This window comes from Sinocyclocheilus grahami, unplaced genomic scaffold (assembly GCF_001515645.1).
Source record: "Sinocyclocheilus grahami isolate Dianchi unplaced genomic scaffold, SAMN03320097.WGS_v1.1 scaffold29.1, whole genome shotgun sequence".
Classification (NCBI taxonomy): Eukaryota; Metazoa; Chordata; class Actinopteri; order Cypriniformes; family Cyprinidae; genus Sinocyclocheilus; species Sinocyclocheilus grahami.
In genome coordinates this window covers 3,106,706-3,129,903 of record NW_015505208.1, presented here as the reverse complement: position 1 = coordinate 3,129,903, position 23,198 = coordinate 3,106,706, and the positions used below count along the sequence as shown (strand labels likewise).

At 36.9% G+C, this 23,198-nt stretch overlaps 1 protein-coding gene across 2 annotated transcripts; it reads right to left on the bottom strand.

Moving 5' to 3' along the window:
- Positions 1 to 6,251: 6,251 nt before the first annotated feature.
- Positions 6,252 to 15,764, bottom strand: tbx18 (T-box transcription factor 18). 2 transcript variants are annotated; one of them, XM_016257367.1, is made up of 8 exons: positions 15,350 to 15,764; positions 14,216 to 14,378; positions 13,616 to 13,717; positions 12,578 to 12,749; positions 11,940 to 12,107; positions 10,653 to 10,717; positions 9,267 to 9,361; positions 6,252 to 8,023 (listed from the first exon to the last, which is right to left on the bottom strand). In XM_016257367.1, the coding sequence occupies exons 1-8, from the start codon at positions 15,576 to 15,578 to the stop codon at positions 7,362 to 7,364; spliced, it is 1,656 nt and encodes a 551-aa protein (XP_016112853.1). In that variant the 5' UTR covers positions 15,579 to 15,764; the 3' UTR covers positions 6,252 to 7,361. The 2 variants fall into 2 exon arrangements, with proteins under 2 accessions (XP_016112853.1, XP_016112858.1); XM_016257372.1 differs by having other exon boundaries at positions 13,622 to 13,717.
- Between the last annotated feature and the right edge of the window lie 7,434 nt (positions 15,765 to 23,198).

Genomic DNA, 23,198 nt, shown 5'->3' with positions numbered 1-23,198 from the left:
AAGAAAAATGGGTTAGAAGACAATTTAAATGCAAATTACTATTTTATTAAGTAACCGCAAATCATTAACAAAACATCAACATTAAATTGTTTGTCAAATGGAAATACATTCTCCAAAACTGAGAAATGAGCTGAGATAATAACGGTCACTTTTAGAAGTGGACAATATGGATATCTGGATATCACTCAGCTGTAAACACTTCCCTAAAATAGGAACACTTCCAAAATTCACATCAAACAGTAACTTTAGAAATATAAAAGTAATACTAGAATAAAATATAAGAGAAATTTCAAAATAGAGCAATGGTTTTTTTTAAACAGTCATTTCTATGAGCGGATGAACACATGGTACTGTATATGGAACTTATATCATTCCAGAAAATCAACTGAGAAAATGTTCTGCAAATTAAATACTAGACAAATATTGTAAAAAAAGAAAGAAAGAAAGAAAGAAATAATGTACTAAAACTAAAGTGACAGAAGTGAAAGTTTAAATGAAATGTCAAATAAAACAGTACCTTTGTAAGCTTTCAGACACTGAGGAAACTCTACTGACAAAAGTTCATTTTTAAGACTCAACACTCTGGATCTCAGCTTCCCATCCTCCAGACCCAACAAGAATTTGTGGGTAAAGTCAAATGTATTGTCTGACTCTTTTAGGGAACTTAGATCCAAGGCGTTCGTTAGTCCAAAAAGCATGACAAATGCATGAGCCAATGAGGGGAAATCGTTAACTGTTACCCAAAGTACAACTTCAGTCTTCTCCGAGCAGAAGAACATGGCAACTGTTGAATTGTTACTAATGGAGAGGAAACGAAGTGACATCATCAACATCTGGTTCATCAGATTGCTCTACCTGAAGACAAAAACAGAGTAATGTTACTGTAAAGTTCCAAAGACTGACTGCTAACAAGTGACATATATTTACATCTACTCCAAACCATTCTATCCCATACAATTAACTACAATTATAATTGATAGCCTATATTCAAAACCTGGAACTAGAAGCAGAATGACATCTGAATGGAAGGTGAGATTGTTGATTACCGAACAGTTTCAGATTGATTTATTTTCATAGAATTTCTTCCATACTTTGGAAGCTATGTTAGAACAAAAACGGTTTTGTTACCAACAATCTCTCCTGCCATTCAGATGTAATTCAGGCTGTAGTTCCAGGTTTTTAATATATCCTTTATAATTGTAGTAATTCTTTGGTGTTCTGTAAAAGAGTGTAAATGAGGACTAGGCAGCATTTTGATTTTTAGTGATCTCTCTCTCTAAATTCTAAAGGTGGGCAGGGCAACTTTTTTTTTTTAGCAATGTTGCTTGGGCACTTACCCAACAAATTTCTATTCGGATACTTTAGATCGGTCGTGTGCCCTGTGTCTCATCTTTTGCTCAGCGAAATTGCTCAAAAAGTTGCCCCGTGTATCATAGGCTTAAGCAACATGATCACTTACATCCCACATCTTGAGAACGGTGGAGTCGTCCTCAAGCAGATAGGCGGAGGGAGCACGGAGGACAGCAGCTCATCATAAATGGATGTCAGTATTTCCTTCAGTGTGAAAATTAGAGACTTGAGTATGAGATTCTTGATTTAACATGGAATCTAATCAGCACAGCCACACAATACTATGCATCACCCTAAAACTTCTGTGTGTATGACAATACAACCGAAATCACTCAAAATCAACTGTAGTTTCTTTATCAGCCATTAAGAAGAGTAACCACTGACCTGAAGTGTCACATATCCTGAAAAGCTGACTCAGTACTTCAGACACTTTTCCTGTGGGATCAACTTTAATTCTGGTTCTTCAGGTTAACATTCATAATTTTGAGAAACTCGGAGCAGATCTGCACAAATTAATAAGCGATTAAGCCAAGATATATGTACAATGTACCGTTTTAAAAAAAAATACTGCAAAATAACAGTTACAACTACAGCTACAAGTATAAACCTGACACTGAAAAAGAACCAAAAATTTACATTTGCTGTCAGTTTACTCATCCCTCGGCCAACCAAGATGTAGGCTACTTTCTTTCTTTAGTAGAACACTAAAGATGATTTTTAACTGAACTTGTGGTCCTTGGTGATTCATAAAATTCAAGTCAACAGGTGCCACCACATTGTAAGTCAAAAATCAGATACAGACAACACATTATAACACTATGGCCAGGAGTCTGGAGCTCAAGACTTCTGTGCAACCATGGGTATTCATTTTGTGTTGCTTGTTTATGTTTTTTGACTCGCAAAGTGACGACACCCGTTGAGCTGCATTTTATGAATCACTAAGGACCATGAGTTCAGCTAAAAACTATCTTTTGTTCTACTGAAGAAAGAACATCAGCTACTTCTTGCATGGTCAGCGAGAGAGTAAATTAATGGCAAATGTTCATTTCTGGGCAAACTATTACTTTAAAGGGATAGTTCACCCAAACATGAAAATTCTGTCATTAATTACTCACCCTCATGTCGTTCCAAACCAGTAAGACCTTCGTTCATCTTCAGAACACAAAATAAGTGCATGTGCATTCCTCTGCTTGTAAACAAGGCTCCAAGCATGCATGTTCTACATCAGCATGGAGTATTTTACCGATGTCCTTACTACATTTCTGTGCCTGGCAACATTTCAGTTACGTTGCCATCTATGCAGGGTTAGAAAGCTCTCAGATTACATTAAAAATATCTGTGTTCTGAAGATGAATGAAGGTTTTACGGGTTTGGAACGACATGAGGGTGATGAATTAATTACAGAATTTTCCTTTTTGGGTGAACTATCCCTTTAAATATAAAACATTTTCAAGTGTGCTAAGAAAAATATTTTTACATTTGACTCCATTTTAAAGCAGGCCAGCAATCCAGGATCTCAGCAATAGGTAGGTTCCAGCATCTCTATACAATGAATGCGTATTAAAATTAATAATTGGACATCAAAACACCAAACTAAACTTCCAGCTGCTTCACTTTTATCCTGAAAAGAAACAGATTAAGAAGTTAATCAGGTTGTAATATTTGCCAAAACACCAGGAAAATTCTATTTAAAGCACATGACACAAATCAGTTATTTAACTTAATAGGCATTATGTGAAATATGGTGCTTAGTTTGATCCCATAATACAAACATTAAACTTTTAAATATTTATTTATACTGTATAATCTGATTGGTTAAATGTTAAATTTTAAGAACATAAATGTCATTGGTAAATAACACAAGCTTTACTGGTATGGCTAGAGCCGACTCATGTAACGTTAACGTACTTGAATACATTTATAAATACCTGTCCTTACAAAAATGTACAACTTGTGGAACAATGTGAATCAAATTATTGTGAAACTTCTATGACAATCATTACTTTATGTCCAGCAATGCGAGGCAATTATAATTAAATATACGAATCAAAACCGCCATTTTAAGGTCATTACAATGTGTTAAAAATCTAAATACAGTTGATTAATCAATTCAATCGATTTTTGACCTTTAGTGATGCGGGATAAAATGGCTCAAATCATTTGCAAATGCATAAAATGCATTAACTGCCAAGACTCTAAACACCATTTAAACCATAGATTTAAACAAATAAAACAAAGAACTTAAATGTTAAATTACCAGTTGCGCAGGTAACTTTAGCACAATGAAGAGAAGCTTATCACCACCAGGTTCAGAACACCGCATGCCGCGTTTCCCCAAAGGTCCCCACAGGCAATCGAAAAATATCCCCTCCTACGTTATTTTTTTAGTCTTTCGCACATTGCAAACTTAATAAAATAAAATCCGAGTCGAGTCAGCGAGCAACAACAACATGCCGTCTTTTCAAAAAGTTGCAGCAGCTAGTTGAGGGCGGAGCACGTAAGCACGTGCGTGACGTCAGACGGGATTGTACTAAAACTATTCGAGTACACTGCCAAAAACAAATGAAAACATTTGAGCGCTGTAAACTTAAAATTACATTTGTGTACTAATTACTCAAAAAATTTGAGGCGAATGAACGTTTTTATTTCTTTTGAGTAATTACAACCCAATTCCTTTATCAAAGATTTACTATTTGGTCTTAGAGTGAAGGTTTTTAGTATAGCATTTTTTACAGCTTTTTAATGTTTTTTCAGCACACTTCAAGGAGCATATTCTCATTTATGGGTACTTACCTGTGTACTTGCACTTAGCAGAAAACTTTTTTTATGATGTGTCGTGAGTGCTTGACCACATTATAGAGCAAAATACATGGATTTCTAAAATATCATCTAGTATCCAGAGTTTGTAGTAGTCATATGCAGTGCAGAACGCAAGGCTCCTCACTAAAGTGAACCATAAACATGCTATTAGTGGGTATTGAAGTTGAATGTCATAAGTTTGGTAATGTACCAGGAGACACACGGATGAATATATGTAACAGTGCATGGTTATGTGATGTGGCCCGAGTTGCACAGATGGAAATAAGGCATGCTTTCTTCCTAAACCATAATGGGCGTATGAGGAGCTGTTGAACAAGAATGAATTATTCATGATTTGTGTGAACGGTGGAACGTAATGTTCTGCCCTTTCTAGGTTGTTTTGGGGTCTTAATGACTTAAGCTCTGACGTAATTTTCGGTAACTCTCTGTACTTAGAATGTTGAACAGATGTAAATGTGCAAAAGATAGATTGCACAATCAATAAAAATCCACTAGAAGTGCATAATTAACGTCTGTGAGACAAACTCAGGAGTGTGAAAATGTAACACAGTGTTGGCCGTGTAGAGAGATGATAGTGTCAGGCACTGAGGGCCCGAAAGATGATCCCGTATGCCAATACACTGACAGGAAAAGAGAGCCCTGGCAGAACAGTGCTGACCAGTACACAAGGCATGCTAGCCAGTCAATCTAAAAAGCATCTGTAGTTGAATTGAATTACACTTTATTGCTGGATATGAAAATCATTATGGGCAGAAATAAATTATTTGAATTATTACTCCCATTTAAGTTGACTGATAATGGTTATTACTATTATTAAAAAGTTATATTATCTATGTGTGTGTGTGTATATATGTAAATAATTATTCTCTGTATGTATGTGTATATATCTATCTATTTATATCTACACTGCGTGTGTGTGTGTGTGTGTGTGTGTGTGTGAATTTGAGTTTGTTTGTATATTATGTAGTCAATTTAAAAAACACACCTTACAATTTAAGCATGCATTTTTCATAAACTGCTCTTTACTGGCCTCAAGAGCGTTAATGTCCTCAGGTTTACTGATAATGAGCCAGTAATGTGAGGTGTCTGAGTGTGTGTGCTTAAGGATAGATATTATCTATGTGTGTGTGTGTATATATGTAAATAATTATTCTCTGTATGTATGTGTATATATCTATCTATTTATATCTACACTGCGTGTGTGTGTGTGTGTGTGTGTGAATTTGAGTTTGTTTGTATATTATGTAGTCAATTTAAAAAACACACCTTACAATTTAAGCATGCATTTTTCATAAACTGCTCTTTACTGGCCTCAAGAGCGTTAATGTCCTCAGGTTTACTGATAATGAGCCAGTAATGTGAGGTGTCTGAGTGTGTGTGCTTAAGGATATGGGTGTATGTAAGGTTTGCCAAGCATAGGGGGGCTGTCACCTGTTAGGGAGATACAGCAAGCCAACCATTCCTCTGTTCTAAAATAAAAAAGCACCCAACAACCTTCTCTCTCGCTCTGCATATGCTGTTTGTCCATCACCTTCAGTTCATAACAGGTGTCTCACTGGTTCCGGTTCTGAAGACTGACCCTGTTCTACTAGTAATAGCATGTATTACAACAGTAAACTGCTAGTACCAATTCCTAGTTTAAAAATATAAGCTAAAATTCATACAGTTTTAATTCCCCTTAATTTGTTTTTATATTTACAGTATATTAGGTGTTGAAAATTAGTAGTATTCATAACCTCCTCCATAACATTTTAAAGTGAAACTTAACCACATTACAAGTACACGAAGATGGTGTGTGTAATGTCACACTTGTTTACCATTTTGCATAAACAAAAAAATTTTGTTGACATGTATGATCTTTCAGTGACAAAAGTTCCCTTTTTTATTTAAACTGTAAGGTTTCAGGTTCAAATTTTATGTCTTTGTGTGCATGCATTTTGTTTGTGTGTGTGCACCTCTCCTGGAGCCCCTGGTGGTATTTTTCATTTGTTAGGCATTCAGAACCTTTGCCTGACCCCAAGAGAAGCATCTGATGCTGAAACACACAGGCACACACTCCACGATTATCCTTTAGCATGGATATATTTTTATTTGGCTCAAAGGGTTTTCAAATTTTCAGGCCAACAAGAGTCATACATGAAAGAAGTGTCTACTGTGGCCACTCTGGCAAAAAAGTCTGAATATTAAAAAGCAAGTATTTAAAATTGCCGTAAGTGCAAGTGAAATCTTTACACAGTATCAGTAATATTCATATTCTCCATATTTGTGAAAAATTACATTTAGTAAGTAAATTAGCAAAAGCTAACATGTCTGCAAAGGAAAAGCATTCTTTTCAGTCGTTGGATTGAGAGCGAGACAGCTGACCTGGAATCAGCATGTATCTCGTGGCAGGACTATAATCCTTCTGAAGAATGCCAATGGTTGTATTTATAAAGTGTGAGAATTATCATCTCGGATCAGATTTCATTCTGCCCTGTCTGTTCCAAGACTCAGACAGCAGTGCTGATCCAGACCAAAACCCTTCGACTTGGAGAGAATTTGTAAACACTAGGCCACGTTTCTTTTTTCCTAGTCCAGTTTTAGTTTAAAACACATTACCTGCTATAGATGCTGATTGGCTGTGCTGAAAACCTCAGCACAAACAAGTAAGACATTTGACATAGTTACCTGCTGATTGTCACCTAGCAAACTGTGTCACTGTTTGTGACATCACTTCCTGTCTTTTTTCAGTCTGTTCACTTTTAAGTGCCAAACTCTGTTTTATTGTCTATAAGACGCTGAGTCCAGCCTCAAAAGTCATCTGTTAAACTCCTTAAACTTCTACCAGCAGTTCATGGGTGTCATTGAACCTTGATGAGATCCGATGGTTGATGTCCTTTTATGCCGTGAAACTGTGTAAAGTGTTTTCTGTGTTTCTCACATGATTCTTCAGGCATTTTCGTACCCTGGTGTCCAATAATGGTCTGTGCCGCTTCATCAGAATGATTTTCAAGATAAAAAGTCTATTAAAAATATCCTCAATGTGATATTCAGCTGTCATTTACACAAAACATAAATGATATTGCAGATTTGCGTGATGAACCTCCAACAGATTAGAAGTGGTGCTATCGACTAGTCCCAAAAACTAGATTATACTCAAAGAAAACATTCTTAGCTGAGTTTGAAGTCCGACAACATTTTTGGGGTGCAGGTCAAGCCATGTGGGCTGTTACCTGGGAGGTGGAGGTGGTCAGCCCCAAAGTCCGTGAGTCAAAAAGATTCTGTTGACTACTACTGAGCATGTGCAGACTGTCCACAGTGGATAGAACCTGCCTGTCCGTCAGCGTCCCGCTAGGGGAGCAGCCAAGGAATGATGTTTGCGTAGCTGCCGCCTTTTCAGGGCTGGTGGCCAGGCGGGGAGAAGTGGAGAAGTTGTAACCATACAGACCATACGGACTGTGCAGGCGGAACCCGTTATAGGATCCCTGTGTGCTCTGATTTGTGGAAAACGCATTATGGGTGTGGCTGGGCATTAGGTACTGCAGCTGGGAGGTTGTGCTTGGCATGCTGTGGATCTGGATTGGTAGGCCAGTCTGTGTGCACGAGAACGCTTCACCTTCGGTCCCGCTCACATACGTGGAGCTCCGAGTAGTGGAAAACGCATCTGCTGCTGGGCTGGCCAATCGACTGTAGGAGTCTGCGGAGAGGGGAGGGGCGTAGCGATGGAGTGGGTGGCTTGTTCGACTGCAGGTGGAGTAATCACACACCGGCCCCGGCCCAGAACCCAGGTGGAATGTAGGGGAAGAGCATGAAGACGAGGACAGCAGATGCGTGTGTCCTGAAGACCCAACAACACCGTGAGAGCCAGCTGCACCTGTGAGCAGCCATACATGTGATTAATACAACACATACACATAAAACATAAAAAATAAACTATAGATCTTTTGCGTCAGAGAAACATTTGAAGAATTATGTCTTGGAACTTCTGTTTTTGCAGTAGCTCTATAGCATCAATGCTGAAGAATAATTAGCCGGTGAAGTGGATTTACTTATTGTAGAGTTAATGGAAGTTATCATATGCATTGTAATGTTCGAACCAGATGTCATAGCAAATGTCATTTTAAAATGAGCGGTTCATTCATAAATTCACGCAGAGGAAATACAAACAGAAGACATTAGACAACAAGCGCAGTGCTGAAAAAGGACAGAGATACATAAGGTCTATAGTAAACATAAAATCAAATTTATTCTTAAATTTTTTTTATTACTTCAATTTCCTAATTTAAAAAAATTATACTTGAAGAATTGGCTTATTTTCATATTTCAAATTGAAAATTTTTGTTACATTATTTTCTTTGAATTCTTTAATTCTGCTTCCATGCATTCAAATTCAAATTACAATTCTGCATCCTATTTCAGGAATTGAATTTGAATGTAATATTACTTCAATTTCCTAATTTAAAAAAATTATACTTGAAGAATTGGCTTATTTTCATATTTCAAATTGAAAATTTGTGTTACATTATTTTCTTTGAATTCTTTAATTCTGCTTCCATGCATTCAAATTCAAATTACAATTCTGCATCCTATTTCAGGAATTGAATTTGAATGTAAAAGGCATTCTCAAATTCTTTCAGAAATAGAAAAGTCTTTCATAATTTATATAGCTTCCACAAAAAGTCAGGTTAAACGGTTAACTATCCCTCTGAGGATGCACAACTCTTTTGTACAAGTTATTCCAAAGAAATTAATGTAAAGATGCGGTCACATTTATCGTTGCTCTGCAAAATTTTCACTTGCATTTCCAGTAGGAATCTGTGCGATCAGAAGTTTTGCATGAGAACGAAAAAATTCCTCACACAAATTTCGCTCATTTTCAAATCGGTCACATTAATTTTCGACATTGAGCAACAAAAACCTGCTTGTTGTGAGCAGTGCTTCTTACATCTCTGTTACTGAGAAAAGACAACAGATCTTTTTGCTTGCGAATTTTCTCTGCAATTTCACTAATGTGATGCACCTTAATTCATGACAAATACTTAGAAACCCATTGTGCAATGATATATTAAAGCAGGGAAACACACACACACACACAAATACATACATACATATGGTACCTTGTTTAGTGATTCCAGGGATGTCCTCAAATGTCAGAGTTCTCAGTGAGGGCCGCCAGAATGCATATGACTCAACCAGAGCCTCTAGTCCCATCCTACAACACACAAGCATTCTGATTAAATATATATAAGAACGCTGAATATGCTTACAAATACAAAGGCAAGAGTAATTTAGTAAAGCTCTCAGTCAGCTTAGCAGAAAAGTTTTGGAACTGGCATAAATTTCCAACGGTGTGTTCAGTCCTGCCAGCCAACTTAGTGCAAGGCCCTTTCCTTATCAGTGTGTATTTGAGCAGTAAAGCAGAGCAGGTAATGAAGAACATAAAGTGTGTGCGATGGCAAGGCTATAATTATTTTCACATAGCTTTATCGGTGGGATCAGACATAGAGTGCAGGAAGCCACAGTTAAAGCTTTACGAGGAGAGAGAAAGAAAAAGGGAGAGCGAGGGGGGTATTTTCTTGCTTTTTCTGGAAGTAATGGTGGTGCTCGGTGCGCCTTGTTAGCGTGGACGTTACCCCACCCCCTCCGCAGTACCACTCAGGCGATAATTCACACAAGATGCCTCAACTTGTTTCGGCCCCAGTTTTATCAGCCCCACTACTTGAGCTATCAAGTGGCCGAGTTTGTTTAGCAAACTGCTTAACTTTTCCTGTAACACTGAGCCACGGGGCTCAGTCTAAGTGCTCTGTGAGACCTCGCAGAGGGACGGAGGAATAGTGGTTGTATGTGGTCTGGGGTGTTAAAAATGCTCTCGTTTAAAACTAATGAGCAGAGTTTAACTTCCCCACTGAGCTTGCGAGTCAGCGTCGCACAAGCCTTCTTTCTGCATAGCCTCCATTTCCTGTTTGCACATTTACTATTTCTCTTGTTTTATGTGAAGATGGAGATTATTTTTATTGTGCTGTGTATTTTCATTTATACATTTATTTTTGTGTAATGGCTTTTAATGTGACGCTGTTTTATGTTTATTTTGTCTGGGCTTTGCTGGAATCTTTAAGTTTGGCTGAAAGAAGACTTTTTTTTCCTTTGGATAACCAATTATCTGATAATCCGTTTGATAGAAATAACTTTATACTGATGTCAGAAGAGAGGTTGAACGAAAAAACTAAAACGTTTTGTTGCCTGAAAGAAAGCTCGAGAAAAATAAGTGTAATGAAGTGTCATTTCTTTACTGCCTTAAAGAAAAGAGCAGAAACTCCACGTTGTCCAAATTTAGAAAGACTATGATCTGTTCTGTGTTAGATGGGTTTGACTCAGCTGTGATCAATTTTTGACATCAATAAAAATGTATTTAAAAACCTTGGGAAACATTTTCCCTCAGTTTTCCAGTATTAGTCTAGTTACTGATCTAACAAAGATCTGTACATATTATTTACTATATTTACCTGTTTCTTCCTGAGTCTCTGAATCCTTTTGCAAATGGGTTCCTGTCGATCTTCAGTCTTGTTATCTGTAAAAGATCCACACACAAAACACATTCTCCTTACTGACCCAAAGCCTGTAATGTCAAATTCCCTGACCTAGCACCAGTGACCCTTATCCCACAATGCAATGTGTGTGGGTTTATTTTATAAGCTTTTTGCTTCCGTGTGTGAGAGAGCGTGTGTGTGAGAGAGCATGTGTGTTGTGTTTTTATAAGTTCAGACAAACGGATGACATCATTTCTAAAACTTGGCAGTTAACATGCAAATTATGATAAGATTTCGAGCTCTAACTTATCTAAAACATGCTCTGGAATTAATCCGTTTTAGCAAATCAAAACAAACTTAAATTGCAATGAAAAATATCTCAAAATAAAATTTCTAAGGTACTTGTTTTTTTCTGTGTTGCAATTTATCAATACATTGCTTCTAAACTGTTGGCACAGGAAAGATGATACATATGCCTGAATAAACACTTATGTAACTGTGCTCTTTATAAATAAATTGCCCTTTATGGGGTGCTGCTCATTCTTTCAGTCTCATAGAGGCTTTGATCTATGAATGCAGAGAATAAGAGCCCTTCAACTCCCAACACCTTTAGGCAATTTGTATAATTATTTCAATTAAACATCTTGTAAATTAGGTCATTTTTCCTAGCAGAGTAATCTAAATAAGAGAGTTTTGCAATTTAATTGGGTTTAATATAAAAAAACTGTTATTGTCACAATAGAATAGCTTTATACATTTTCTATGAGCAGCATAATGAGGATAGTACTGTACCCAAGGCAAAAACTAATTATTTCAAAATTATACAGGCTAGTATAGAGTCCAGATTTTGTGTTGATTTATGTTTTTTGGCTAATTACAATTTAGTTTTGCGTATCTTGTAACAAAATAATAAAACTGTTGAAATTATTGATACTTGCTTCTGTTGTGCTTGTTTTTTTTGTTTTTTTTTACATTTTTCTTTCTAAAGCAGTGTTAAGCTAATGTGCATTAATATTTTGTCTTGCTTGCTTGGATTTAAAAATATATAGGTATTTTTTGCTGTGGCAGACATGGCTTTCCTGCATCTTTATTTGTTTTATAAAAATCAAGCCGTAATAATGCAATCTAATAAAAAGAAAAGGCACCGAGCCTTACAATGTCCTCTTCATTTCAAGAACTGATGTGACACTGAGAAGCAGCTTTTATGATTGATGTTATCAAATTGTGCATCGGACAGTTATAGCATGATGTGGTATCAGTTACCTGTTGGTTTTGGTATGCAGTCACCGTCGTGAAGACAGTTTCAGGGAAGGAAAATGCTTTGACACCATCCCCAGTGGGAACCGCCTTAACGGGTGAGAGTTCTTCACCGCACTCCTTACGGATGACGTGGACACGGGGCTGGTACTTGTGCATAGAATGCAGAATTATCTGGAAAACATTACATCGCGCATCCGTGTTTAGAGTGGGAAACGGAGGAATTACCGAAGCAGTTTTCTACCTCAATAAAAACACACATGCCTCCATTTTCAAAGGCCAAACAGGCCTTTAACTGCCTCACTCTGGGGATGCTTTCAATTGAGTTTGTTTACAACCCTCCACATTACAACATGTTTAGGCCTTTAAAATAATACAGCAAAACAAAATGCACACCGGGCGACAATGGCTAGCATGTGTGTATGGGGTGCATGAAAAGAGTTGTCTAATTATAACATTTAATTTATTTCAGGATCACAGAAGGAAATTCTGAAGCTCTGCTTCACTAATTCATCAAACCTTCATGTTTACAGTTTTCCTCTTGGACCCAACTTAGAAGAAATGTGCGTTTTATTCAGCTTTACAAAAAAACATCTATATTCAATAAATTCCTCTTGGATATAAATAACAAAAGATTCACTCACATGGCCTTGGTCGTCGAGCTCGTTATTGGTCACTTTGAGTTTGTCGAAGCTTATAACTTGGCGCATCCACGTCTCACCGGAAGCAGGCGAATCAGGATGAATGTAGACGCGAGGAGGGACAGGAGAGTCGGCGTTACCCGCTACCATCCACTTCGAGCTGTGGTACACGTACCTTAGAATGGAAAAAAAGAAGAGTCAGTGTCACATACTGTGAATTTTACATAATATGAATTTGATATAATATTATACACGGCTCGACGTTTCAAAGCAATTTCCGTCAGTAATTTTTTGAATGCAATGTTTTTGAGTTTCGTTGAGCGCAACCCAAATGTCTTGTTGTGACCCTAGTAGAGATCTACGATCTTAAAGATCTTTCAAACAAAACAGATTTCTGTGATATAGCCTATGTGTTTTATGTAAATAATAATAATACAATGACAGCAGTGATATTTTGTAGACCGATAACGAACTGAAAGCACTTTACTGTTGCTATGGTTACTTCCAAACGCCAACTCTGTTTTAGCGGACTTTGATTTAGCAGACTTTTTGAATTTAGAAGTTTGTGGTTACAAAAACATTATTCGAAAAATCTGCTGAAACATATATATGTAAAAAAAAATTATATATATATATATATATTTTTTTTTTTTAAGACTCCCCCAACCTGTGGAGTTTAAACTTTAACTGGAGATTCAGAACCCTCATAATTCATGTAGCCTACTGTGTCTTTACAGCTGTACAAAAATGTTCAGATACACAGAGCAGTCCGCCATAAACTAACACGTTATGAATTTGTTTTGACTACAGTTGTCTCATGACCTTCAAGACCAGCAGGTCAAGCTCCCAAAAGGGCATCGCAAAAGGCCGGACTGAACATGTCAACAAAGTCCCGGAGTGCCATTTGTGGAGACGGTTGGTTCAAAATGTTCAATATTATGTTTGAGCATTTTAGACTGTTTTGATCGTTTGTCTACAATAGCCTACAACAGGCTGCCCTGCAGCGAACATTTGGGAAGATAAGTTTCGTAAATTGCTCACCTGTACCGTTTGTTGTCGACAGGAACTATATCCATAGCGATATAATACTGTTGATGAGGATCCAGTCCCGCAATCTTAACTCTCATCGCGGGAAACATTCGCCTGGGGTAAAATGACATTGTATTTTAGTATTTTCATTATACATCACATTGGGGCAAAATCCACACTAAGAGCGCAGTTTTTATTTTGGGGATAATTTTTATAACAAAAAAAGCACGTTACGTTTACGGCAAATAGCCCCCCCCCCCCCCACAGCTGTAAGTAATGCAAAAAAATCATGTCTAAATAAATAAGTAAAAATGTACTAAAATATGCCAATATAAGCGCTGTAACACTATAAACATTTGGGTACTTTTAGGGACATTTTTGCCCTGATCCCTGCGGTTAAATTCAGTATTCAATTCCATGTAGGCCTATCTGAAAGTAACATTTACATCTAACATCTTTCAAAAGGGACTAGATATTTAATTCGGACTGATTCAATTAAAAAAATTGGTCTTATATTTTAATAAGAATATAAAAATGTTAAATTTTTATGTTTTATGTTTTTATGTTTTATGATTTTATGTTAAATTGTGCAGCATGTTTTGTGTGATGCACCTGCCGGCTTTGGTGATGATCATTTCAGTTCCTATCTCGTGGAATCGCTTCCATAAATCTGAGCCCTGCAGGTCCACGCGCATCTCCTCTCCTGATTGCACGAGGACCTGCGAGCTTTGGGATGCAGGTTGTGGGCTATCCAACAACACGTCCTCAGACTCCGCTGAAAAAGACAGAAAAAAGTAGTCTCTTAATTATTGTATATTTTAACAGCCTGCAGAAAACTTTTCATTCAAACTATTGCTGCAGTAACGAGTTTTAAAGTGGCATGCAAAAGAATTTGCGATGGTTTTCTGACTCGTTTTTTCTTTCTGGGTCAGAAGTCATTGCATATATTTATAGACGTTTTATATGTCATATTATATGCTGTTAAACATTACAATGCAATTATAAATAACCTTGACATTTATTTCCCCATTTATTTTGTTTAGCGCCATAGGCTAATCAGTCATGGAATTATTATTAAGAATTAAATTTAAGTAGCCTAATGCATTTATGACGAATTACAAGAACTGCATTAGTTTACTTTAAGAAAAATTCTAAGAGACATCAAAAAAGGGAATCGACTTATACATTTTATTCCAGCTGTACAACTTTTTTTCTTTTTTGCGAGTAGGCCTATGTAGGCTTTTGTGAAGGCAAGTTAATTTGAGTGTTTATGATTGTGGCCAAACTCATAAACACAGAATAGATTAGTCACTCTCTTAGTGCCTATATTTCTGAGACTCATAATTGTGTTATTTTGTATTTATACACTGTATTTCTCGTCTTTTTGTCATCCTGACTTCATTACATCTCTAAATTACAACTCAGGTAAAAATGCCTCTGAAATGTATTGATTTATGGATTGATTTTACAAGATTTTGTTAGTTAAAAGGCTCTATTCTTTAATGTTAATTATTGGTTAGTATTTATTTAGAAGCCAGTTATAATTTGCAGAACTATACTGGATAACATACGAGAGGAAACACAGAATAACATCGGGGATATTTTCTTCGTACAGTGTTACTTTTCAGCCGAGAGAATTACAAATATAAAATTGTATTAGGCAATATTTTGGGTTTGTTTCGCGTACGTGTCACTATATTTCTAACCGTTTTATTTCAGTCATAACTCCAGCAGAAGGCTACTTACGGGATTCGTCGCTTGCGCAGTCTGTCTCGCAGCTCCTGCTGCTTGGACAAGTTCTCCCAGTCCGGGGTTGCGGGCTTTCTGTCAGGTTCGACACTTCGTTTACCTCCTCAAAACAGTTCTCGTTGTCCTCCTCCAGCTTTCTTTTTTTCTCCGTGCCAATAAGCGCTTCTACCGAGAATGCGTGCGCTTTGAGGCTCATAGTACACGGGGACCGTCGTTTCTCAGCCATGGTAACAAACCAAGAAGACAGATTGGCCGAGAAAGAAGTTCACGAGAAGTGCATTTGCAACAGCACTTAATCTAGCATTCCTCGAGTCAGAATAGTCCGCTTCAGTAGCTAATTACCACGGGCGATGTGACAAAGACGCTGAAAACGAAGCGACAGTCTATTTAAAACAGGCTCATCGGTCTGTCAACGCGCACAGACACCGAGCCAGTGGCCGGGATTCGTTAAAGTGCCGATAACTAGGGCAGAAGATGGGCGGGGCTGCCTCACGTCAATCACCAGTGGTCTCTGCCAATAGGCGCGCAGCGTTTAGAACGCTCCGCCCACATGTGGTAAAGCGGCCTGGCTGAATGAATCATCTCTCGCTCGCTGAGCTCCGGTCATGCTCGCGGCATTGCGATCATTTTCACACTGCGGCTGCACATGCTCCACATGCTTCCGCATTACCTCCCCACTAGCCCTCGTGAGCCAATCATGTAGAATTATTACCAAATCTACGCCTGTATCTGCGTGAGGCCCAGAAATAAGACATGTCAAACTAACCTGACATGAGACGTGCAGTCTACAGTTTCTAAATATAAGTCCCTAAGAAGCACTCATTTTTCCTACGAGACACAGTTTCCTGATACTATAAATCCCCAAAACAAATACCATGATTGTTAATTTTATATAACTCTATCATTATTATTTTGGGATATTTTAAACGCCTGACTGCAAAATACGATACAAAATATATATTTTTTCAAAAGTAGTGTTTACATTGATTTGAATACAGTACGTTTAAATATAAATTAGACAAATTTACAAGGCAATTTTGAATAGCCTTCAGATATAGATACGTTTTTTTTTCTTTAAATAAACACAAGGCTTATTTAAAGCATTATGATTAATGATGTAGGCCTATTTTCGATAGGCTGTTTGTGTTTCTTGTTTGTACTATTATTGTTATTTCTATATAATGAAATCGGGGGGAAAAAAGATTTCAGATGGCTTTTAAAAAAAAACTGAGTTTTTGAAAAATAATGTAGCCTGCTTGACCAAATACCAATTTGTCTTAAGCTTGTTTTTACCGATATTTTTTTGTTTCCTTCCTCTCACCAAACTTAGGCCAAGTCGCGTAAGTTATCTTGCTTTTAGATGATTCGATTTATTTAAACCCAAGTGATTTTTAGATGTTGTGGGTGTAATGTACAATGCTCCAGAGCCGTAATCTACCCGCCGTTTGGAACGTGCAAATTACTGCACAGCCATTTGGAGAATTCCTGACCCACGCGCATGTGAGAACCCTTGGAGCACGCCTGTGTATTATGCACATACACAACGCGGGTTGACTTTCTGTGCCTGTCAACCATTAGAAAAATATGAACAAGAAAAAAAATGACAGCAAAAGAGACATGCACATGAATTTAAAAAATACGCAGTTTTATTTTAAAATGACATATTTTATAAAAAAAATATTTATTATAAAATAATATCATTGTAAAATACCATTAATTCAAATAAGAAAACTTAAATGACAGTCATCACTTTATAAAACGCGTAACTTTTACCTAATCTTTACACTGTTTTATATATAAATGTGTATGTCAGTTGTCTGTGCTAAAGCAGGAATATTTAGCACTATATATTCATTAAATAAATATGCATGCATAAAATAAATATACCAGACGTACAGGAAACTATTATTTTAATATAGGCTACTGTTTATTATTTTCGTATTCGCATGCTTCAATGAATTACCACCATCATTTTAACTCGCTCTTCGTTTAATGCCACATCACTTACAGACAATAGCCTGATGAATTCCAGATTGCTTTAACCACAATCATTATGTAGACCCGTACAACAGGCTATAGATACGAAAAAAGTAGCCTATATGGATAATATTTTTTATCGTAGCCTACTGTGTCACTACAAGTCAGCATTTATATTTCAGTAATTACGAGAATATATATATATATATATATTTAGAAGTTTCGTATATAACAATAATATTAATGTTATTGTTGTTGTTGTTGTTATTAGTTAAAATTAGAAAAAAAATACACATTTAGTTTAGTTAATGGAGGCTAATGATTTATTCTGAATAAATTGCGCGGTATTCAGCCTTACTAAATTCCTATACTTCCATTCGTTCTTGGCTGACCACGTAGCCTAAATGCTTTACACAATAGAAACCGAGAAAACATTGTGTAGCCCAATTTTTAGTAACATTTGGGGTTATTAATATTACCAAAATATTTTTGTTTACCAATAGGAGCGCTGCACCTGATATTCTGGTAACGAGATTCATTTTGATCTAAATGTTGCATGAGGCTGGGCAACACATGTTCGAACTAAACCTCAAGTTCCTCAACACTTTACTTTGAAACAAACCTATTCTATTACATTGTTATTAAATTGCATTATTATAAAAGTAATTGTATTAACTTTGCCATTAAATTATTTTCGTTCTAGATAATGGGTTATGGTTGTCTTTCTTTACATTCATGAACGAATTATGGACCAAGTTAGGCTATATTGTTAATGTGGCTTTATTATGACGGCAGTACATTATCACCAACTTCATTCTCGTTATTATTACTATTATTATCATCATCATCAATTTAGACGTGATCACCTTAAGGAAATGAATTCTCTTATTCAAATATGACCTATCTTATTAGTTGGGTTTTTAATATATGAATGTTGATTATGAATTAATGTGCAACTAGTGCAACTTTTGAATTTGTACGCCTTTATGCTGATTTGATGCATTATATTATTGCTGTTTGCCGAATATGTAGGCTATACATCATAATTTAAATGCTCTGAACTTTTTAGAATGATAAAGTTGATGTACAAAAACTATTTATTGTTCTCCAATTTGTATAGGCGTGTTTATCATGCAGAATATAATTTCCATTATATTTACTGAACATTTCAGGCATACTTTCGTTTTTGATTGAGCTAAAACACCCTAAATGCATGTGTGGAATGAGTTGATAGAATGACACGTGTCTATAATGGGCCTTTTCAGCTCATAATAACCTACCTTGTGATATAAAGCAGAGGAAACACTGCGTGCGCTTTTTCTCTATCCCGCAGCGTGCAATTAACACATTTCTGTGTAATTTCCTCGGCATTGCACAACTAAATTTAGGCTTATTTATAATTGCATTGAACAGAATATTTTTCATAAACGTCTTCGCAATATTAAATTGTAAAAAATACATGTGTTCCTTTTCGTCTCTCAGGTGTGAAGCACCAATAAAAATGAACTGCGCACTTATTGCACAGATGAGACTGCACTCAAGTGTAAAATGCGTTTGTTTACTAATCCTCGCTCTGTAACCTCTGGCATCACTGGACTCAAACCATGTCGGCTGGTTAAATTTTAGAATCGGAATTGCTGTGTCTGGGCACCATATTGTTAACAGTTATTTTGCTAGTGCTAATGGCCGCGTGGCAGCCAGCCAAGGGCTTTATAGCGGAAGTGGCAGCGCGAGGAACGCGGGTATATGGGAGGAAGAAAATACTATTAAGAAAAAAAATCCCTTTGAAAGAAAGGCGAGAGAGACCCCATTGCGGCGGGCGCGACCGACTGCTGCCAAATCCAGAGGTAAGCCGTTATGAAGGCGCGTATGAGGAAAAAGAACCGGGCACTGAAGCATCCTCAATCCGCCTCAAATGAAACGACACGCCAAACCATCCGTGACCCACAAACCCATTCATAAAGTTCATCTCCCCGTGAAAATGCGGTATTTCTTAACGTGCACCATATACACTGATGTATTTACCGTATTTATGCCAGTCTTTATGGGGCGGCGCGGACAGGGACCCCCAGCGACTCTACCGGTATTGACATTGGATTTCCTCGCCGCGCGTTACGACCTGTCACATTTGGGAGTGTAGCGAAACACACGAGGACAGAGGTCAACTTTGTTTGTGTGAGAAAATTATTAAGGTGAAGGAAGCTGAGCTGGCATGAAATATGGCCTATCGTTGGGCTTCCCTGACGCTCAAAAAAGTGAAAAATCATGGGGAATAGTTTGGTCACGTAAGAATTAAAGGGGCAAGTTAATATTAAATTATTTGATAGGGTGCCCCTGTTAAAAACAAAACCTTAAACATCTGGTTTGCTGGTCTTACCTTGATTAAAATGGTCTCCCAGTCTGACCAGGAACCCCTCTAAAACCAACTAACAGAACAATCTAAAACTTACAAACCAACTGAATAATGTTGTATAGTCAAGCTACTCTTATTCTAAATGCTTTTGGATTGGTGATCTGTTCATGTTGGTAGTGTCTTTTCATCTGAACAATATTTTAGGAGGATTAATTAATAAATTGCAACAAAGATGTTTGATGGAAGTAATCAACAGGTTCTCTGGAATTGTGAAGATGTGTCATTATTTCATGTGTGTTTTGTGCAAACCTTAATGTTTTAATGTTTGTTCGTGTGGTTTGATTCCAAAGACCAAACATTCTTTAAGGAATATAAACCTTTTTGGTTTGTTTTAAAATGCTGATATGTTAGAGCTGTAAATTCTGTTGCCAGTCATTAGGCTCTATTGGTTTTGTTGGTGACAGTGCATTAAGTGCTGTTGCATCTATATTGGCATCTATTTTTTTAGATGGATTGATAAATGTTGGTAGAGTTTGGAGAAAATCATGGTAGTTCTCATTTTAGCCTCTAGAGGATGATGTGATGGTTTCTCACTCCGTAGACCCACAGCAGGGAGCGTGAGCGTCACTCAGAGGGTCTCCAGGACTCATGGGACAACATTAGCACTGGACGGATGAAGTACCAGAGAACTACTCCCTCTCATAAGGAAACAAGGACAAAAGGAAGTGAGAAAGAGGAAGTGTTGAATAGAGAATGGGAAAGGGATCGTAGGTCAGATTGGGGGGATGAAAAGTTAGGGGGAAAAAAAGAGTAGAGCGCAAGCAGGTGTTTTTTTTTATGAACTCTACTCTCTTGAGAAAAGATAGTGAGAACGATTTAAATCCAAAAGCAATAAAATCATGAATGAGTGAACCGCTCAGAGGAAATGACTGGGGAAAAGAAAAAAAGAGAGAGGAATGAGTAAGGAGCAAAAGACAAAATATACTCTTTCTTAGAACATACTGAATGGGCTTAACTGGACTTGAAGGAAGTTTTCTTTTTTTAAAATCTTATTTTAAGAAGTTTTAAATTGTCACAGTTTTTTTTCTAGCCATTTAGAAATGATTTGCACCCTGTCATATTCTTATTGTCTATTTTTTCTGTAATACAGACGGATCTGAAAAAATACAAAGCAGTGCTCCTTCGGGAATGTAGTTAAACTAAAAAGGGAGAGGCCGTTCCCCTTGTATTTTAAAAGCTTATACATACTTAAGTATCTTAAAGATTAAGTGTTTTGTGTGCCTCATGCACACACACACAGTCTTATTTTAGACATTTTAGAACGGGTAATTTAATGTAATGGTATAGTGCTTGCATTTAGATAGAAACTGTAGCAAATTAATACCAAAGTGTTCTGAGTTACTGGTACACACATTCTTCCCTCCAGCTATCCATCAGCTGTCTGTTTTGTCTGTCAGTCTTTCCTTAACAGTTCATTAACACATAGACACTCACACACACTCTCATTTAATATTAAGGATGGGTAAATGTGTCCCATGCTCATTAAGCGCTGCGGTATCCCCTGGCTGAGTATGGTTTTAATATAAATATCTGTGTATAGGACTAATAGAATTATACAGCGTCTGATGTGCTCTCCGAATTCACACGGGCATCCTGCCTGGACACCTGCATAAACACCGCAAGGACCTACTGAAAATATCCGCACTGTCAGGCAGCCGCAGGGCAGCCCTATTCCGGGACCTGGACTGTTTGATATTTTATGAATGAAGGAGAGGATGAGAGGGAACTGGGGAGTAAGGAAAGAGAGAGAGAGATCACACGTGTGCTTATGTATACACAAAAACTTGTTTTCTCTTCCTTCACGTTGTCATCAGAAGGGCTCTCACACACAGCACACATATGAAACACTTTGAGGAATCTGACTCCGAGTCAGTGAGTGAGTGTGTGTGCGATCAGGTCTTGATTCCAAAGACTGACATACTGTGAGTTTCAAAATCTGGGATTCAGAATCTAATTTAATCATCCTGGAAATAAAGAGAAAGTTTTAGGATTTTGAGAAAATAATACTGCATATATTTATTTATAACAATACCAAATTGACTAACTTAAAAAAAGAAATACAGCAAATGCTAAGAATTTTTACAATTTAATATTTCACTTTGTATGATAATATAACTTGTAATGAAAAATTACAAACAAATCGATTTAGTACATGATTCAGTTATTTATTACTCATAAAGACAGACACTTGTTTTTTTTCTGAATGAATATATGCTGATGGTTAATGATACAGTGACTCACTTAAAAATACTGAATTATGAGATAAAATATAACTCTTATTATTTGTGCCATATACATTTAGCCTGTCAATAATCTCAAATTCAGCCTGTCAGTTTTGATTCTGAATCAGTTCTGAATAAAAAAAAAGAGACAGTGGGAAAAAATGCAAAATATAAACATTTTCAATAGCAATCTCAGACTTTTAAACTCCACTGTATTTTATGTTTTAAAGTCTTCTTTTACTATTGGCTTTGGAGACTGGAAGAGTGAGTATTGAAGTGAATAAGTGGGTGAGTATGTGAGATGCACTGTATTGTGAGTCATTATATCTGAGTGTGTGCCAAAGAAAGAAAGAAACACATGACAAGTGAGTAACCTAAAGATTAACACATGGCAAGAGAAATAAAACATCTTTCTTCCCTCTATATTACACCCCATGCATAAAACAACAGTAGGTTCGCCCACTACACGTTAAAGAGGAACTCCACAGAGAAGTTTTAATTAATAAAATGTGAGGATATGGAAAAGGAACATGTTTATATTTCTTTCACTTTTTCATTCTTCTTTTACTCTCTATGGGTGTGTGGAGAGAAAATAGAAGGGTGGATAAAACTAGACTAAGGGTTTTTCTCTGCGTGTTGGTGTGCTAAATGTGACATAGCATATAGACTATATATATATATATATAATTTTATATATATGTATATATATATATATCCGGGATGTAACGATTACCAGTTTCGCGATAAATCACGATAAAATGCACTGACGGTTAGTATTACCGTTTAAAATTTAATTATCATCAAAACCGTGTTTGATTATCGCGCTTTTGAAAACTCGCGGTAAATCCTGTCCAGCCGGCATCAGTCTGACGCAGAAGCAGCATGCAGTGTTGTTGTTGTTGTTGTTGTTGTTGTTTTGCACGAGACGAAATGGCGGAAGGCAGTGACAGCGCTCGGGAGATTTTTCAGCCATCTAAGAGGACCAAATCGGTGGTCTGATCGTATTTTGGCTTTTACAAGAGTCCTGAAAGCAATTTAATCGAGCACGGTCACCCTGTCTGCTGATCTTGCAAGAAGAAAGTCGCTGCAAGAAGGGGAAACGTGTCAAATTTGCTCAGTCATTTTCGTCACCACCACCCACTGTTATAGCGAATTCAATGTAACTTTTACCTCAGTACCAAAACTAACAGGGCAAATAATTGGACAAAAAATATTGATTAGAGATTAAATATTT